Genomic DNA, 20339 nt, shown 5'->3' with positions numbered 1-20339 from the left:
CGCCCCATCATTGAAATGTTTCCACAACCTCTGCACTCACTTTCATGTTCTTTATATTTATTGTTAATTTATTACTACTATTTCTTGTTTTCTTTCTTTTTGTATTTGCAACAGCATGTTGTCTTTTGCACATTGGTTGTTTGTCTGTATTTATTTATTTATTGAGAGACGCTATGAAATAGGCCCTTCCAACCCTTCGAACTGCACAGCCCATCCCATCAATTTAACCCTAGCCTCATCACGGGACAATCTACAATGACCAATTGACCTACCAACCAGTACATCTTTGGAGTGTGGTAGGAAACTCGTGGTCACGGGGAGAATGTATGAATTCCTTACAGACAGTGATGGGAATTGAACCCAGATCATCTGTACTGTAAAATGTGCTGGCCACTACGCTACCGTGCTGTCCTTTCATTGATTCTATTGTGTTTCTTAATCTCACTGTGATTGCCCACAGGAAAATGAATCTCGGGATTGTATTTGGTGCACCTCTAGCTCTGTGTCCCTTTTGCCAGTCACCTGTCTGGCTTTCAGCTTCACTCCATCCGCTCTGGTCTTCTCCTATCATTTCGCATTTTCCCCTCCCCCAACTACTTTCAAATCTCTTACTATCTTTCCTTTAAGTTAGTCCTGACGAAGGGTCTCAGCCCGAAACGTCGACAGCTCTTCTCACTATAGATGCTGCCTGGCCTGCTGCGTTCCACCAGCATTTTGTGTGTGTTGATTGTATTTGGTGACAAGGCAAGGTTCTGTGAACGAAGGGAGACTCTTCCTTCCTTCAATTCTTTCTCTTTCTTTGATCTTTCTTACTGACAGTAGAATAAGTTGATTAATTTGCTATGGACAACTAATAAAGTGTCTGTAACCAGAAGATTTACACCTTATTCTTTTGAAGAACCTTCTGGACGATATTGTCTCCCGATCCAACAAAGTTGAAAGTAAATTTTATTATCAAAGTACAGATATGTCACCACATACAACCCTGAGATGCATCTTCCTGCGGGCATAATCAACAAATCAATAGAATAGTAACTGTAACAGGATCAATGAAAGATCAACCAGAGTGCAGAAGACAACAAACTGTGCAAATGCAAATATAAATAAATAGCAATAAGTAACAATCATGAGATAATGAGATAAAGAGACCTTAAAGTGTCATTGCTGGTTGTGGGAACATCTCAATGGATGGGCAAGTGAGTGTAGTTATCCCCTTTTGTTCAAGAGCCTGATGGTTGAGGAGTAGTGATTGTTCCTGAACTGGTGGTGTGAGTCCTGAGGCTCCTGTATCTTCTACCTAAATGGCAGCAGCGAGAAAAAGAGCACGGCCTGGTTGGTGAGGATCTCTGATGATGTGTGCTGCGTTCCTATGGCAGCGTAAGGCTTTCTCAACCATTGAACACATCTACATGAAACACTATCGTAGGAAAGGTCAGTGTTGGGAGGTAAAGGGACAAAACAATAGTCTGTAATAAAGTAGGGAACCATGTGGTGTGAGGGTGGTGGGGGGAGCTACTTCACAAGATCGAAATAAACTGCAGAGTTGTAAACTCAGTCAGCTTCATCATGAACTCTAGCCTCCCCAATATCCAGGACATCTTCAAGGAGCGATGCTTCTAAACAGGGGCATCCATCACCCAGGACATGCCCTCTTCTCATTGCTAATATCAGGAAGGAGGTACAGGAGCCTGAAGGCACACACTCAACAATTCAGGAACAGCTTCTTCCCCTCTGTCATCAGATTTCTGAATGGACATTGAACCCATGAATACGACCTCATTATTTTTTCTCTCTCTTTTTACGCTACTTATTCAATTTAACTGTTTTAATGTGTATATATATATATATATATATATATCCTACTATGTGGCAGAGTGGAGATGCATCTCAACCAAAGGAGGTGTAAGTCACTCCTTCCCTCCGCTAGCCTGCAGGTCACCCTTGGGCAAGGTGTAGCACCTGATTAGCCACCAACCACCCCATGGATCAGGGTCATGTGAAGTAGGTGGTGGATGGTCGTACGAGGAGCCGGTGCATATCACAAGTCCTGGTTATGTGACCACTGACGCCAGGCAGACAATCTCTGAAGAGTATTGATAATGGCTGTGGGGTCACCCGTCTTGTAAAGACACTGCCCAGAAGAAGGCAATGGCAAATCACTTGTGTAGAAAAATTTGCCAGGTACAATCAAAGAATGAATGATACCTCTTACAGTAATTTACTGTTATTATTATCATGTATTGCAGTGTACTGCTGCTGTATGAAAACAAATTTCACCACATATGCCGGTGATATTAAACCTGATTCTGATTCCGAAGAGGGGTGGCGGGGGGGGAAGGGAAACTGAAGCCCTAGTTGATAGCCTTTGTTCTTCTCAACCTGCCCTCTGCTTATTTTACAGATTGACCAAGTCCTTATTCATCAGAAGGTGGAGCTGGTGGAAGGTAGGACCATAAAAATCGCTGGCTCTTGCCTGCGTTTGGCCCTCTGTCAGAACCCACTGCTCCCCTGGCTTCATCATGAGGGGCTCGGCGATGTAGGGAGGCAGGGAGGTCACCAACACATTGCCCTAGGGCAGGGGTCAGCAACCTTTACCACTGAAAGAGCCACTTGGACCCGTTTCCCACAGAAAAGAAAACACTGGGAGCCGCAAAACCCGTTTGACATTTAAAATGAAATAACACTGCATACAACGTTTTGTTTTGCCTTTATGCTATGTATAAATAAACTATAATGTGTTGCATTTATGAAATTGATGAACTCCTGCAGAGAAAACGAAATTACATTTCTGCATGCAACAAAAACATTTTGAACTCCGAAAAAAAGACGTTGGGTTGAAGGTTACTTTTAAGTAAAATACTCAACGTCTATTTGAGTCCTTCTTGTATTTATGAAAAACGCCAAACTTAAATTTGCCGCCAGCAGCAAACCAAAAATAACGTCAGCCAGTTGTCAACCTGAAAAATAAAAGGACTATTTCACTGAACAATGAAAACATATGAATATACGTAAAATAATACGCAATTAAAATATTTATCATCCTTGTTCAGGTTGACTCACACCTGACAATGCAGTCGTATTCAGTAGGGATGGATCGATGCTTAGGGGAGTGACCGGGAAGGATAATGTGTTTTTTTCCTCTCTGAACTCACAGAAGCGTTTCCCAAATGATGTTTGCATTGCGATGATTGCAGAATGTAAATACTCCGAATTTATCATGTCGTGACATTGTTTGAACTCTCTCAAATTGGGGAAGTGAGACAATGTGCCTTTCTGTAAATCTCTGGCAAGCAACGTCAACTTGCGCTCGAATGCAAAACATCCTCCAACATGTGCAGGGCTGTACGTCCTTACCCCGTTGAAGAGCTGTGTTCAGCGTGTTCAGGTGCGCTGTCATGTCTACCATGAAGTGTAGCTTTTCCAGCCACTCTGGCTGTTCCAGCTCAGGAAAGTTGAGCCCTTTGCTGCCCAGGAAAGTTTTCACTTCTTCCAGACGCGCGACAAAGCGTTTCAGCACCTCCCCTCTGGACAGCCAGCGATAAAAACACGTTGTAGCGGTTGCTACACGCAGTCAGTAAACTGCAGTCAAAGATAGCTTTATTCGAACTAAACAGCCTTGCTTTTAAGCCTCCCTCAACCCGCCCCCCATGGGCGCGGATGCTGCAAAAGACACGTACTCACAAACCCCCGTAGGCTATCTCCCTTAGCCTGAACGCTGGCTAATTGTGAGCCGGTTCGGATGTGTCAGCAAATGGGTCGCCACAACGTCTTATTTAGATTGTACAAGATCACCATAATCTTCAAATTTAGATTTACATTTCAAAAACTAACAAACTAACATAAAATACATATTAATTAAATACTGACCATGTAGCGGTGTGCTACACGCAGCGCTAAAATTACGACACGGAGTCGGTAACTGCAGTCGAAGGAAAAAAACTTTATTCGAAATCTTCAGCCTCACTTTTAAGCCTCCCTCAACCTGCCCCCCCCCCCCCCATGGCGCAGAGGCTCCAAAGCTCTGTGCTCGCAAACCCCCGTAGGCTATCTTATTGTGAGTCGGTTCAGATGTGCCAGGAAAAGGGTCGCCACAACCAAGTATTTCCCAAAGCAACAGGGAGCCGCAGCACAGACGTAAAAGAGCCACATGTGGCTCCGGAGCCGCAGGTTGCCGACCCCCGCCCTAGGGGGTGTCAAGTCGCTAGTTGCTGTAGAAACATACCTGGCTCAGATACTTACTGTCCTTTTAAGATGGTATCTTCCAGCACCGCCCACGCCAAATGGCTGATGTTCAAATAGCCAATAGTGGCACAGGAAGGGAGGGTTCCCCTCATATCTACTGTGCCACCCCATTGCCAACTCTATCCTAGGGACTCATCTGTTGCTGGGGGCAATGACTGTGCTGGAGTATTGGGTTGAGTCTTCTTTGAGAATGGGGAAGATCACTGGGGTCAAAGTTCCAGTGATGTGAGATTCTGGGCTCAAGGGTCATTCAGTAAAACTAAATATCCCTGGGCTCAAGGGTCATTCAATGATGGGAATTGCCCCTTTGGACCAAGGGTCATTTAGTGAAGAGTGCAGAGCCCTGGGGTCAGGGGTCATTCAGTGATGATGGAGGCCCCAGGGTCTGGGATAATTCAGTGAAGGGAAGAGACCGCTGGGGTCAGGGGCCAGTGGGGCAGAGCCAGGGAGTAAATGAGGACAGAGAAGGGGGCCAGAGATTCACTGCTGAGCTGAGACAGGATGTGGGCGGTGGGGACATGGTGAATAAGTGGAGGGACGGTCTGAGCAGGGTGCCATTAACTGTTGCCACGTGCCTTCCTCCAGCTCTTTTGAACTTTGAGACCAAGAACAAGTACGTGGTCAAGAACAGCCTGGGCCAGAAGATCTACAGTGCCAAGGAGAAGAGCAATTGCTGCACACGCAACTGCTGCGGCTCCCTGCGATATTTTCACATGAAACTGATGGACAACGACGACAGGGAGGTCATCCACCTCGTCCGGCCTTTCAAGTGTGCCAGCTGCTGGTTCCCCTGCTGCCTCCAAGAGGTGGGTCGAAGCACTGGCATCCACAGCCAATGACCTGAACTTCCCAGGGTTACCCGCCCCAATAGGATAGGCTTTTGGAGCATGGGCACTATAACTGGATGGATTCCAGAGATCAGGGTCCATTGATTGGATAGATTTAGGGGGTGAGGACACTTTGATTGGGTGGTTCCCAAAGGCCAGAGTCCTATGATTGGATGACTTTCAGAGACCAGTGCTCTTGGATTAGATAAGTCGTTTCCAACTTAGAGTCCATGGAACAAAAAGAGGGTAGGGAACCCGTGGATTAGATGGATTGAGGGGTGAAAAGAACTTGATTGGATCAATTCCAGAGGTCAGGACCTCTTGATTGGATGGATTCCAGATCCCAACGCCAATGTATTGGATGGATTTAGGCACGAGCACCATTTAATTGGATGGATTCTGGCAGCAAGGACCATTTAATTGGTTGGATTTTGAAAGTAAAGCCCTTTGATTGGATGGATTCTGGATGTTAGGGCTTTTAAATTAGATTTATTCCAGAGGCCAGGGCCAATTGATGGAATGGATTTCAGGGACAGGGCTTGTTGATTGGATGGATTCTTTAGCTCAGGGCCAATTGATTGGATGGATTTCAGGGACAGGGTTTGTTGATTGGATGGATTCTGGATGTTAGGGCTTTTAAATTAGATTTATTCCAGAGGCCAGGGCCAATTGATGGAATGGATTTCAGGGACAGGGCTTGTTGATTGGATAGATTCTGGAGCTCAGGGCTGTTTTGATTGGACAAATGCCAGGCGATGTGGTATGGCTGGACGGATTGCAGAGAGGAGTGCATCAGAGATTGCTTCTTGGAACCTGCCTGGAAACAAAATTAGTCACAAGTAATAGGGAAAAGACAATAAATGATCTTATGGTTAAATACACAGCAAATGCCCTTCGGCCCATGCTGTTGTGCCATCCTTTGATCTACCCCACAATCAACCTAACACTTCCCTCCTGAACAGCCCATAACCCTCCATTTTTCTTTCATCTGTGTGCCAATCTAGAGACTCTTAAGAGTCCCTGTTGTATTTGCCTCAACAACCATACACGGTTGTACATTAAAGGCACTCACCATTCTCTGTGTGAAATAAAGCTTTATCTCTGACATACCCCACCGCCCCCCAATGTTCCTCCACTCACCTTACAAGCATGTCTTGTAGTATTAGCCATTTCCGCCCTGGGATAAAGGTGCTGGCTGTCCACTCTATCTGTGCCCGTTACAATTTTATCATTCGTTCATGGCATGCCATGTCGTATGACATGGGCGATCATGGCCTTTCCATAACCATGACTGTTCTTGGCACAGCTTTCTACAGAAGTGGTTTGCCGTTGCCTTTCTCTGGGCAGTGTCTCTACAAGACGGGTGACCCCAGTCATTACCAATACTCTTCAGAGATTGTCTACCAGACGTCAGTGGTCACGTAACCAGGACTTGCGATCTGCACCAGCTGCTCGTACGATCATCCACCACCTGTCCCCATGGGTTCATGTGACCCTGATCAGAAGGGTTGGGAGGGCATCTTGTCCAAGGGTGACCTGCAGGCTACTGGAGGGAAGGAGCACCCTATTCCTCCTTTGGTAGGGATGTATCTCCATGCTGCCAGTCATAATTTATACATCTTTGTCACGTTGTTTTCTCCTTGGCTCCAAAGAGAAAAGTCCTAGCTCGTACAACCTTTCCTCATAAAATAAGTTCTCTGACCCAGGCAGCATCCTCTGCACCCTTTCCAAAGCTTCCACGTCCTTTCTGTAATAAGAAATAAACATAATATCCCAAATGTGATTTAAACTTTGCTCTAATAACCTTCCACAAAGGCTGTCAGAGACTGACCTCTCTGTCTCTACCACTTCCCTACAGAGCTGGGCTTCTTGCACATTTATACTGTGACTTCATTTGGGACATGTGGGAAACACTCAGCAGGTCAGGCAGCATCTGCAGAGGAAGAAATGGTCCACTTGTTGAGTTTTTCAACTCTTTGCCAAAGCTGGGAGGAGGAACGATGTTTCATTTTCCTTCATCCTGATGGCATGGACATTGATTTTTCAAACTTTCAGTAATTGCCCTCCAACACCCTCTCCTTCACCATTCCCCTTTCCTGTTCCCCTATCTCACCTTATCTCCATACTTGTCCATCACCTCCCTCTGGTGCTCCTCCCCTTCCCTTTCCTCCATGGCCTTCTGCCCTCTCCTATCAGATTCCTCCTTCTCCAGACCTTTATCTCTTCCACAAATCGACTTCCCAGCTCTTTACCTCAACCCTCCCCGTCTCCCGGTTTCACCTATCATGTACCACCTTGTTCTTTGTCCTCCCCTCTCCCATCACCTTCCTAATCTCTTCCTTCCCAGTCCTGATGAAGAGTCTCGGCCCAAATGTCGACTGTTTACTCTTCCATAGATGCTGAGTTCCTCCAGCATTGAGTGGGTGTTGCCTGGGAAAGATAGAAGTGCACTCTCAGGGATATATATCCCTGAACATCAGTGTTCCTCCACCACCTCCCCTACTGAAAATTAATGCATCTGCCTCTTCCGATGGAATGTTGGTGATGGCACAAGTTGAAGCGGATTGTTCCCAGCACATTGATCTGCTTGGCCTTTGTAAAGAGTTGGCTGGCAGGCTAGACATACTTGTAAACTAAAAGAAACTGAATCACGCCACAAAATGGAAAATGCTAGAACTGAAACATTGTCTGTTTTCTTGGCTGGATGGGTGCGAGGGATAAGGGGGCCTGTTTTGCCCCGTGTTGTTCTGCTGAATGTTGTGGGTGTGCTGTATCGGCACTGGAATGTGCTTGGGGCAGCCTGCATGTTTAGGTTGTGTTGATTGTTAATGCAAACAACACAATTTATGCATTGCACTGTACAGCTGTAAAAAAAAATATCTAATTTCAGGACATGCATGAGTGATGATAAACCTGATTCTGAAATGGATTTCTATTGTGGACTGAGAGTGGGAAGGGGGCGGGAAGAGGGGAATCATAGATGGGAAAAGGGGAAGGGAGAGAGGAGGGAGCAGGAAGCACCAGGGAGACATTCTGTAATGATCAATAAACCAATTGTTTGGAATCAAATGACCTTGCCTGGTGTCTGCACCCGTGCCACCCCCCAACCCCAGCATTCCTTCCCTGCCACCTGTCCCACACCCCTCTCACGGCGCTCCATCCTCACCATTCCCAACATCCTTTACTCCTGCCAGATTTACAAACTCGCTCTCCGCTGACAAATACAGTGCAGAAGTTTAGCTATAGATATATATATATGTGTGTGTGTGTGTGTGTGTGTGTGTGTGTGCGCCTAAGACTTTAGCACAGTACTGTACCTGTGATAAATATATAAATGAATCTAATCAATTAATCTGTGCGAAGAGTATGCAAGACCAGCTGTTCACTGTATCTCAGCATGTGACTATTATTCTCTCTCCACAGCCGCTGCTGCCCTGCTGAATATTTTCAGCGTTCACTTTATCTATTTAAATTTTATTTTCTTGGAACAGTTCAACTGAAACACACTTCCCCCACCCATGATCCCTCTCTGAAATTTCTTCTCGCCTGCCCAAACAATGCTCAGAGGAAAGCAGAGGCACCACATTCCTTCTGAGCGGCCTGTTGCTAGGTGGGGCCTAGTGAGTGACTCAGGCCCTCCTTTGTGTAGGAGCCGCTGGGTGCAGACCAAAGGGCGTGTGTTGGATTGCCAGGGCTTGGGTCTTTGTAGGAGTCACACAGAAGTGTGTTTGTAATTGCAGAATATCCCAACGTTAGTATTTTTTAAACAATGCTTCACATCGTGATAATGACTCAGGCTGCAGATGTCTTTCCATTGAGACGTTACCTTGGGACTGATTGTTGGCCCAATACCAGGAGTATTCTTGCAGCTGACTCCTTAGAGAGGCTTGGCAGAAGGAGAAACTATTACCTCTGACAGAATAGGGGGCACAGTGGGTAGAGCCATTGCCTTGTAACTGGTAGATGAGGCAAAGTACAAATTAGCTGATGTTGATCTTGCACAGGAATTGATATCATAAGACATAGGAGCAGAATTAGACAATTAGGCCATTAAGAGTGCCCCACTATTAAATCAGGGCTGGTTTACTTTTCTTTTCAACCCCATTCTCCTGCTGTCTTCCTGTAACTTTGACCCCCTGACTAATCGAGGACCTATCAACCTCCGCTTTAGATATACCGTGTGACCTGGCCTCCACAGTCATCTGAATTCCACAGATTCAACATCTTTTGGGTAAAGAAATTCCTCCTTATCTCCATTCTAAAAGGATATCCTTCTATTCTGAAGCTGTGCCTTCTGGTCCTAGACGCCCCCATTTTAGTAAACATCCTCTCCACATCTACTCTACCAAGGCCTTTTACCATTCAATAGGTTTCAATGATATTTCTGCCCCACATTTCTTCTAAACTCCAGCGAGTATAGGCCTAGAGTTATCAAACGCTCTTTGTTAATCTATGTTAATCCTTTAATTTCTGGAATCATTCACATGGATGTTCTCTGGACCGACTCCAGTATCAGCTCATCTTTTCTCAAATAAGGGGATTAAAAACTGCTCACAGTACTCTTAGATGTATTCTGACCAGTGCTTTACAAAGCCTCAGCATTACATCCTCATTCTTGTATTCTAGCCCTCTCAAAATGAATACTAACATTGTATTTACTTTCTTTATCACTGACACACCCATCTGGTGTTCCACAGGGGTCGGTGTTGGGACTGCTTTTTATGCAGTATATCAATGATTTAGATGCTGGAATAGATGGCTTTGTTGCCAAGTTTGCAGGTGATATGACGTTTGGTGGATGGGTCGGGTAGTGTTGTGGAAACAGGTAGGATGCAGAAGGAATTAGACAGATTAGGAGAATGGGCAAGAGAGTAGCATGTGAAATACAATGTTAGAAAATGCATGGTCATGCACTTTGGTAGTAGAAATAAATGTGCAGACTATTTTCTAAATGGGGAGAAAATCCAAAAATCTGAGATGCAAAGGGATTTGGGAGTCCTTGTGCAGAACACCCTGAAAGTTAACTTGCAGGTCAAGTCGTGGTGAGGAAGGCAAATGCAATGTTTGCATTAATTTCAAGAGGTCTAGAATACACGAGCGGGGATGTGATGCTGAGGCTTTATAAGGCACTGGTGAGGCCTCACCTTGAGTATTGTGAACAGTTTTGGGCCCCTCATCTTAGAAAAGAAGTGCTGGCATTGGAGATGATCCAGAGGAAGTTCAATTGGAGAGATTCCAGGAATGAAAGGGTTATCATACGAGGAACGTTTGATGGCTCTGGGTCTGTGCTCACTGGAATTCAGAAGGATGAGGGGGAATCTCATTGAAACCTTTCAAATGTTGAAAGGCCTAGACAGAGTGGATGTGGAAAGGATGTCTCCTATGGTGGGGGAGTCTAGGACAAGAGGGCACAGCCTCAGGTTAAAGGGGCGTCCATTTAAAATAGATGCGGAAAAATTTCTTTAGCCAGAGGGTGGTAAATTTGTGGAGTTTATATGGAAGCCAGGTCATTGTGTGTATTTAAGGCAGAGCTTGATAGGTTCTTGATTAGATACAGCATCACAGGTTACGGGGAGAAGGTCCAGGGAGTGGGGCTGAGGAGGGATAAAAAAGGGTCAGCCATGATTGAATGATGGAGCAGACTCGATGGGCCAAATGGCCTAATTCTGTTCCTATGGTCTTATGGCCTAACCTGCAATTTAACCTTCAGGAAATCCTGCATGAGCACTCCCAAGTCCCTTGGAATTCCTTAGCTTTGAAATTATTCCTCATGTAGAAAATGATCTACACTTTTATTCCTTCTACCAAAGTGCACGTCCCTACACTGAATTCCATCTGCCCATTCTCCTAATCTGTCTAAGCCTACCAATTTCCTCAACACTACCTGTCCCTCCACCAATCTTTGTATCACCTGCAGACTTGGCCACAAATCCATCCATTCTGTTATCCATGTCATTGACATATAACGTGAAAAGTAGCGGGTCTCAACACCCACTGAGAGGACCACGAGTTGCTGATTGGAACCCGTTGATAGATGAATTGGTCGGGCAGTTAGGTTTGGAAATGAAGGTCTGAGTAGTAGTGCTGTGGATAGAGTCGATGCCTCGTCGGTCCAGGGACCCAGGCTGACTTCCGGTGCTCTGTGCATGTATGTGAGAGACTCCATGGGCTTCCCCCAGCTACAACAGTTTCTACCCACATCTCAGTGCTGTTGATGGTGGGTATTGTGGCCATGTGGTAGACCTTGTACAGAGGAAAGCAGTCAGACGTGAGATGATTCAAAAAATAGAAACTTTAAACAGAAGATTGCAAGCCCTAGATGGCTTAACATTATGCCAACAGGCTATTGAAATCAAAAAGTCCACTGCTCGGGCATGGTGTTCGAGTAATTCAACTATGGGGGCATCAAAACATTGCCCTTTTCCTCCAACAGTTCAAAGGCCTACTAGCTGGTAGATTAATTGGTCATTGTAAGTTGTCCATGATTAGGCTGGGATTAAATTGGGGATTGCTGGGCCTGGCTCAAAGGGCTGGAAGGGCCTGTTCTGCATTGTGAAAAGATTTGTTCTGGCGTACCTCCATCCACAGTAACATAGTGGTCAGCACAACGCTTTACTGTACAGGCGGCCCAGGTTATATTCCTGCCACTGCCTGTAAGGAGCTTGTACATTCTCCCCATGACCGCATTGGTTTCCTCTGGATGCTCCGGTTTCCTCCCACAGTCCAAAGACGTACTGGATGTTAGGTTAATTGATCATTGTAAGTTGTCCCGTGATTAGGCTATGGTTAAGTGGGGCGGGGGGGGAGATTGCTGGACAGAGTGGCTGGAAGGGCCTATTCCACAATATATGTATATTAATAACAAAGATGGATTTGCAGGCAAGGGTCAGGTTGGTAACTTGTCACACAATCCAAGACACGATGAAAAGGTTTGTTTGCTTGCTTCCATACCTCAGTACACTGAGGTGGTAGAATAGCGAATTGAAGGCAGAATATCGTGTTGCAGTTACGGGAAGAGATAGTAAGGTTCCAGGGTCACCATGCGGTAGATTGAGAGATGGAGAGTTCATCTCCACTATACAAGAGGTCTATTCAGAGGTCTTATAACAGTGGGGTAGAAGCTGCCCTTGAGCCTAGTGGTATGTGTTTTCAGGCTTTTGTATCTTCTGCCCGATGGGAGAGGGGGGAAGAGGGAATGATTATAGTAGAAGATTATTTTGGCTGCTTTTCTGAGGCAGCAGAAAGTGTAGGTGGAGTCGGTGATGGACCGGCTGGTTTCTGCGATGGGCTGAGCTGTGTCCACAACTCTCCGCAGTTTGTTGGCTCACTTGTGAGGCATAGAGACACAGAGTTACAGAAGAGCAGAGCACAGTGACGCCCTTCGGCCCGTCTAGTCTGTACTGAACCATTTAAAGTGCCCACTCCCATCGACCTGCACTGGGACCATAGCCCTCCATACCCCTCCCATTCATGTACCTATTCAAACTTCTCTTAAATGTTGAAATCGAGCTCGCATGCACCACGTGGGCTGGTGGTTCATTCCACACTCTCACCTCCCTCTGAGTGGAAAAAGTTTCCCCTCACATTCCCCTTTAAACTTTCACCTTTCACCCTTAACCCATGACCTCCAGTTGCGGTCCCAGCTAACCTCATTGAGAAAAGCAGTTGCTGTGCCAAGCTGTGGTACATTAGGTTAGGATACTTTCTCTGGCATTGGTAAACCAGACTCCAGGCACTCAGAACATCCATTTTTGCCCACAGCTGGAGGTCCAGTCGCCCCCGGGGACCACCATCGGCTACGTGAAGCAAACCTGGCACCCGTTCCTGCCCAAATTCTCCATCCAGAATGTGGAGAGAGCGACAGTCCTACGCGTGGTCGGACCCTGCTTCTCCTGCAACTGCTGCGGGGACGTCGCCTTTGAGGTGAGACAAGGGGGTAGAGGAGGGAGGAGGGGAGAGGGGGTCGGTCTGGGGTCGGGTTGTGGGGCAGGTCAAGAGTCAGAGGGTGAGGACTGCGGCCCAGTGGAAGCTGAGATGCAACATAAGGGACAAAATGGATGAGATGAGTTGATAGATGTGTATAAGATGACAGGACAAAGATAGGATGACAGCCAGCACCTTTTTCTGCAAGTCGTAAATGGCTAATGACAGACAACATCCTTTATCTTAACGCCATGGACCCTGCTGTAGTGTGAACAAACTCGCTGGAGAGATGCAGCTGGTAGATATGGAATAGTCTTTTATTCAACAAAGGGAGACACAGCAGGCATCAGTCAGGTGTGGGGATGTGTCAGAGGGTGTTAGTGTGAAGGGTGTGGGGATGCGTCATAGGGTATTAGTGTGAGGGGTGTGGGTGTGTCAGAGGGTGTTAATGTGAAGGGTGTGGGTGCTTCAGGCCATTAGTGTGAGCTGTGGGCTGTGTCAGAGGGTGTTAGTGTTAAGGGTGTGGGGATGTGACAGAGGGTGTTAGTGTGTGTGGTGTGGGGTGTGTCAGGGATTGTGTGGGTGTGTCAGAGGTGTTAGTGTGAGGGGTGTGGGATGTGTCGGGGATTGTGTGGGTGTGTCAGAGGTGTTAGTGTGAGGGGTGTGGGATGTGTCGGGGATTGTGTGGGTGTGTCAGAGGTGTTAGTGTGAGGGGTGTGGGATGTGTCGGGGATTGTGTGGGTGTGTCAGGTGTGAGGGGTGTGTGGTGTGTCGGGGATTGTGTAGGTGTGTTAGTGTGTGGGGTGTGTCGGGGATTGTGTGGGTGTGTCAGAGGTGTTAGTGTGAGGGGTGTGGGGATGTGTCATAGGGTGTTAGTGTGAGGGGTGTGGGGTGTGTCGGGGATTGTGTGGGTGTGTCAGAGGTGTTAGTGTGAGGGGTGTGGGGATGTGTCATAGGGTATTAGTGTCAGGGGTGTGGGGTGTGTCGGGGATTGTGTGGGTGTGTCAGAGGTGTTGGTGTGAGGGGTGTGGGGTGTGTCGGGGATTGTGTGGGTGTGTCAGAGGTGTTAGTGTGAGGGGTGTGGGGATGTGTCATAGGGTATTAGTGTCAGGGGTGTGGGGTGTGTCGGGGATTGTGTGGGTGTGTCAGAGGTGTTGGTGTGAGGGGTGTGGGGTGTGTCGGGGATTGTGTGGGTGTGTCAGAGGTATTAGTGTGAGGGGTGTGGGGTGTGTCGGGGATTGTGTAGGTGTGTTAGTGTGAGGGGTGTGGGGTGTGTCGGGGATTGTGTGGGTGTGTCAGAGGTGTGAGGGGTGTGGGTTGTGTCGGGTATTGTGTGGGTGTGTCAGAGGTGTTGGTGTGAGGGGTGTGGGGTGTGTCGGGGATTGTGTGGGTGTGTCAGAGGTGTTGGTGTGAGGGGTGTGGGGTGTGTCGGGGATTGTGTGGGTGTGTCAGAGGTGTTGGTGTGAGGGGTGTGGGGTGTGTCGGGGATTGTGTGGGTGTGTCAGAGGTGTTAGTGTGAGGGCTGTGGGGTGTGTCGGGGATTGTGTGGGTGTGTCAGAGGTGTTAGTGTGAGGGGTGTGGGATGTGTCGGGGATTGTGTGGGTGTGTCAGAGGTGTTAGTGTGAGGGGTGTGGGGATGTGTCATAGGGTATTAGTGTGAGGGGTGTGGGGATGTGTCAGAGGGTGTTAGTGTGAAGGGTGTGGGGATGCGTCATAGGGTATTAGTGTGAGGGGTGTGGGTGTGTCAGAGGGTGTTAATGTGAAGGGTGTGGGTGCTTCAGGCCATTAGTGTGAGCTGTGGGCTGTGTCAGAGGGTGTTAGTGTTAAGGGTGTGGGGATGTGACAGAGGGTGTTAGTGTGTGTGGTGTGGGGTGTGTCAGGGATTGTGTGGGTGTGTCAGAGGTGTTAGTGTGAGGGGTGTGGGATGTGTCGGGGATTGTGTGGGTGTGTCAGAGGTGTTAGTGTGAGGGGTGTGGGATGAGTCGGGGATTGTGTGGGTGTGTCAGAGGTGTTAGTGTGAGGGGTGTGGGATGTGTCGGGGATTGTGTGGGTGTGTCAGGTGTGAGGGGTGTGTGGTGTGTCGGGGATTGTGTAGGTGTGTTAGTGTGAGGGGTGTGGGGTGTGTCGGGGATTGTGTGGGTGTGTCAGAGGTGTTAGTGTGAGGGGTGTGGGGATGTGTCATAGGGTATTAGTGTGAGGGGTGTGGGGTGTGTCGGGGATTGTGTGGGTGTGTCAGAGGTGTTAGTGTGAGGGGTGTGGGGATGTGTCATAGGGTATTAGTGTCAGGGGTGTGGGGTGTGTCGGGGATTGTGTGGGTGTGTCAGAGGTGTTGGTGTGAGGGGTGTGGGGTGTGTCGGGGATTGTGTGGGTGTGTCAGAGGTGTTAGTGTGAGGGGTGTGGGGATGTGTCATAGGGTATTAGTGTCAGGGGTGTGGGGTGTGTCGGGGATTGTGTGGGTGTGTCAGAGGTGTTGGTGTGAGGGGTGTGGGGTGTGTCGGGGATTGTGTGGGTGTGTCAGAGGTATTAGTGTGAGGGGTGTGGGGTGTGTCGGGGATTGTGTAGGTGTGTTAGTGTGAGGGGTGTGGGGTGTGTCGGGGATTGTGTGGGTGTGTCAGAGGTGTGAGGGGTGTGGGTTGTGTCGGGTATTGTGTGGGTGTGTCAGAGGTGTTGGTGTGAGGGGTGTGGGGTGTGTCGGGGATTGTGTGGGTGTGTCAGAGGTGTTGGTGTGAGGGGTGTGGGGTGTGTCGGGGATTGTGTGGGTGTGTCAGAGGTGTTGGTGTGAGGGGTGTGGGGTGTGTCGGGGATTGTGTGGGTGTGTCAGAGGTGTTAGTGTGAGGGCTGTGGGGTGTGTCGGGGATTGTGTGGGTGTGTCAGAGGTGTTAGTGTGAGGGGTGTGGGATGTGTCGGGGATTGTGTGGGTGTGTCAGAGGTGTTGGTGTCGGGTGTGGGGTGTGTCAGGGATTGTGTGGGTGTGTCAGAGGTGTTAGTGTGAGGGGTGTGGGATGTGTCGGGGATTGTGTGGGTGTGTCAGAGGTGTGAGGGGTGTGTGGTGTGTCGGGGATTGTGTGGGTGTGTTAGTGTGAGGGGTGTGGGGTGTGTCGGGGATTGTGTGGGTGTGTCAGAGGTGTTAGTGTGAGGGGTGTGGGGATGTGTCATAGGGTATTAGTGTCAGGGGTGTGGGGTGTGTCGGGGATTGTGTGGGTGTGTCAGAGGTGTTGGTGTGAGGGGTGTGGGGTGTGTCGGGGATTGTGTGGGTGTGTTAGTGTGAGGGGTGTGGGGTGTGTCGGGGATTGTGTGGGTGTGTCAGAGGTATTAGTGTGAGGGGTGTGGGGTGTGTCGGGGATTGTGTGGGTGTGTTAGTGTGAGGGGTGTGGGGTGTGTTGGGGATTGTGTGGGTGTGTCAGAGGTATTAGTGTGAGGGGTGTGGGGTGTGTCGGGGATTGTGTGGGTGTGTTAGTGTGAGGGGTGTGGGGTGTGTCGGGGATTGTGTGGGTGTGTTAGTGTGAGGGGTGTGGGGTGTGTCGGGGATTGTGTGGGTGTGTCAGAGGTATTAGTGTGAGGGGTGTGGGGTGTGTCGGGGATTGTGTGGGTGTGTTAGTGTGAGGGGTGTGGGGTGTGTCGGGGATTGTGTGGGTGTGTCAGAGGTATTAGTGTGAGGGGTGTGGGGTGTGTTGGGGATTGTGTGGGTGTGTCAGAGGTATTAGTGTGAGGGGTGTGGGGTGTGTCGGGGATTGTGTGGGTGTGTTGGTGTGAGGGGTGTGGGGTGTGTCGGGGATTGTGTGGGTGTGTCAGAGGTGTTGGTGTGAGGGGTGTGGGGTGTGTTGGGGATTGTGTGGGTGTGTCAGAGGTATTAGTGTGAGGGGTGTGGGGTGTGTCGGGGATTGTGTGGGTGTGTTGGTGTGAGGGGTGTGGGGTGTGTCGGGGATTGTGTGGGTGTGTTAGTGTCAGGGGTGTGGGGTGTGTCGGGGATTGTGTGGGTGTGTCAGAGGTATTAGTGTGAGGGGTGTGGGGTGTGTCGGGGATTGTGTGGGTGTGTTAGTGTGAGGGGTGTGGGGTGTGTCGGGGATTGTGTGGGTGTGTCAGAGGTGTTAGTGTGAGGGGTGTGGGGTGTGTCGGGGATTGTGTGGGTGTGTCAGAGGTGTTAGTGTGAGTGGTGTGGGGTGTGTCGGGGATTGTGTGGGTGTGTCAGAGGTGTTAGTGTGAGGGGTGTGGGGTGTGTCGGGGATTGTGTGGGTGTGTCAGAGGTGTTGGTGTGAGGGGTGTGGGGTGTGTCGGGGATTGTGTGGGTGTGTCAGAGGTGTTAGTGTGAGGGGTGTGGGGTGTGTCGGGGATTGTGTGGGATGTGCCAGAGGGTATTAGTGTGAGGGGTGTGGCGTGTGTCAGAGGTGTTAGTGTGAGGGAGAATTACACTCCCCTGTTCGCCTGTGTACAGGTAAAGCCTCCGGATGAGTCTCGGAACATCGGCCGGATCAGCAAGCAGTGGAGCGGCATATTAAAGGAGGCTCTGACGGACACGGATAATTTTGGCGTGCAGTTCCCCATGGACCTGGACGTGAAAATGAAGGCCACACTCTTGGGAGCCTGTTTTCTCATCGTACGTATTGGTGCATGTCGGGCTGTACACAGCCTGCCGCGTCCTGAAATGGTGTTCCCTTCTCCCTGGTGCCATGCTTCACTCAAACCCTGACACTGCGTACAGATCCCACGACCAGCAACCCTCGTATCTACGGTAGACACAGATCTGTCTGTCCCTGAAACAGTCTGCGTGTCTGAAGTACACACGCACACACTCTTCCTTTTTATGGGATGGTGGATTTGGGATCCTGTGAGTGAACTGTGCACTGAGTATCATGGAGACACACAACACAAAAACAGGACCTTCAACCCATTGAAATTTGCTAATTATCATCCAACCCCCCTGATCTCACCACGCACCCCACACACAAGGGTAACCCTTTCAATCCCAGAATCATTTTCATGGACCTCCTTTGAACCCTGTCCAGTGTCAGCAGATCCTTCCGTAGATAAGGAGCCAAACTCTGCTCACTATACTCCAAGCCTCAACATTTCATCCTTGCTTTTTAGAATTTATGTAATCGATTAAACACATTTATTTATTTCTTGATAATCAATTTATAATTTGTAATAAAGTTCATAACATTAATTGGGTGATTAAATTAATTAACCTTGTCAAAAGCCTGCTGGAAGTCCAAACATACAACATCCACTGCATCCCCTTTATCTATCCTACTTGTAATCTCCTCAAAGAATTCCAACAGGTTCGTCAGGCAGGATTTTCCCCCGGCACTATGGCAGAATGTTGGTTATTGAAAGACCATAACCAACTCATCTGCTATCTCTTCAGCAACCTCTTTCAGAAATCTGGGATGCGGTCCATCTCGCCTGGGTGACTTATCCACTTCAAGACCTTTGAGTTTGCCTTGCATTTTTACCTTTGTAATAGCAATGGCACTCACTCCTGCTCCCTGACACTCACGGACCTTTGGCAAACAGCTAGTGTCTTCCACAGTAAAGACTGAAACAAAGGGCTTATTAAGTTCATCTGTCAGTACTTTGTCCCCTGTTATTACCTCACCAGATTCATTTTCCAGTGGTCCAATATCAACTCTCACCTCCCTTTTACTCTTTATATAACTGAAAATAAAGTTCAGTATCCTGCTTTATATTATTGGCTAGTTTGCCCTCATATTTCATCTTTCCCCTTCTTATGGCTTTTTTCTTTGCCTTTTGTTGCGCATATCTATCCTGCATCTTGTGACCTATTCCCAGAAACTTCAGCAAACTCTGCTCTGTCATCATCTCTGCCAGTATCCCCCTCCAATCCACCTAGGCAAGTTCCTCTCTCGAGCCTCTGTAATTCCCTTTATTCCATTGTGATACTCATGCATGTGACTTAAACTTCCCCCTCTCAAGTTGCAGTATGAATTCAGTCATGATCACTGCCTCCTCAGGGTTCCTTTATGTTAAGCTGACTAATAAGATCTGGGTTATTACACAAAAGCCAATCTACGATAGCCTTTGAGTAGGCTCAAGCACAAGCTGCTGTAAAAAGCCATCTTGTAGGCATTCAACCAATTCCCTCTCTTGCGCTCTGACACCAACCCGATATTCCCAATCCCCTTGCATGTTGAAGTCCCCATTACAATTGTCTCATTACCTTTTTTACATGCCCTTTCCAGCTCCCTTTGCAATCTCAGCCCCACATCCTGACTACTATTTGGAGGCCTATATAGGATTCCCATAATAGTTTTTTACCCTTGCAGTTTCTCAACTCCAGCCAGAAAGATTCAACATTCTCTGACCCGATGTCACCTCTTTCTAAAAGTGTAATTCCATCTCTTACAACAGAGCCATCACCGCCTGTGCCGTCCTGCCTGTCCTTTGATGCTAAGCTCCCAACTACGGCCTTCTTTCAGCCACGACTCGGTGATGCCTACAACGACAGACTGACCAATCTGAATTGTGTCACAATTTCATCCACCTTATTCCGAACACTACGCGCATCTCAATACAGCACCTTCAGTCCTGCATTCTTCACCCTTTTGAATTTTGCCTCTGTGGTACAATTTAACTCTATGCTCTGTCTGCATTTGTACCCAATCATTGGCTTGTCCTTCCTTTCATTCATGTTACACCCATCATCTACATGTAAACCTGCTGGCTCATCCTCAGCTCTATCACACTGGTTCTCGTTCCCCTGCCTTATTAGCTTAAACCACTCCCAACAGCTCTGTCAAACCGGCCCGCCAGGATATTGGTCCCCCTGGGATTCAAGTGCAACCTGTGCCTTTTGGATGGTCACACCTGCCCCAGAGGAGGACCCAATAATCCAGAAATCTGCCCCCTGCTCCAATGCTTCAGCCACTCATTTATCTGCCACCTCATTCCATTCCTATCCTCATTGTCATGTGGCACAGGCAGCAATCCTGAGATTACTACCCTTGAGGTCCTGCATCCCAGCTTCCTTCCTAACTCCCTGCATTCTGATTTCAGGACCTCCTCCCTTTTCCTAGCTATGTCATTGGTACCAATATGTACCACGACCTCTGGCTGCTCACCCTCCCTCTTCAGGATATTGTAGATGCGATCAGAAATATCGTAAACCCTGGCACCTGGGAGGCAAACTACCACCGTGTTTCTTTTTTGCGTCCACAGAATTGCCTAGCTGCCCCCTTGACTATAGAGTCCCCTATTACAGCTGCCATCCTGTTCAGTTCCCTACCTTTCAGAGCCAAGCAGCCAGCCATTGTGCTTCCCCCAGGTAGATCGATCCCCGCCAGCAGTACTCAAAATGGAGTACTTGTTGTTGAGGGGGACAGCCACAGG

At 48.4% G+C, this 20339-nt stretch overlaps 1 protein-coding gene across 10 annotated transcripts in view; it reads left to right on the top strand.

Moving 5' to 3' along the window:
* LOC132396914 (phospholipid scramblase 1-like) overlaps positions 1 to 20339 on the top strand; it is a 131078-nt gene that overhangs the window by 108780 nt on the left and 1959 nt on the right. For 8 of the 10 annotated variants that reach the window (XM_059975006.1, XM_059975007.1, XM_059975003.1 and 5 more), the window contains 4 exons: positions 2402 to 2444; positions 4828 to 5048; positions 12831 to 12992; positions 17425 to 17586. In XM_059975006.1, coding sequence (XP_059830989.1) covers positions 2402 to 2444; positions 4828 to 5048; positions 12831 to 12992; positions 17425 to 17586 — 588 coding nt within the window. Of the gene's footprint in view, positions 1 to 2401; positions 2445 to 4827; positions 5049 to 12830; positions 12993 to 17424; positions 17587 to 20339 lie in introns of those variants that run through there. The other 2 variants (XM_059975011.1, XM_059975010.1) reach the window with 1 other exon arrangement.

The sequence above is a fragment of the Hypanus sabinus genome, chromosome 7 (assembly GCF_030144855.1).
Source record: "Hypanus sabinus isolate sHypSab1 chromosome 7, sHypSab1.hap1, whole genome shotgun sequence".
NCBI lineage: Eukaryota > Metazoa > Chordata > Chondrichthyes > Myliobatiformes > Dasyatidae > Hypanus > Hypanus sabinus.
This window is presented reverse-complemented; position numbering and strand designations above follow the sequence as displayed.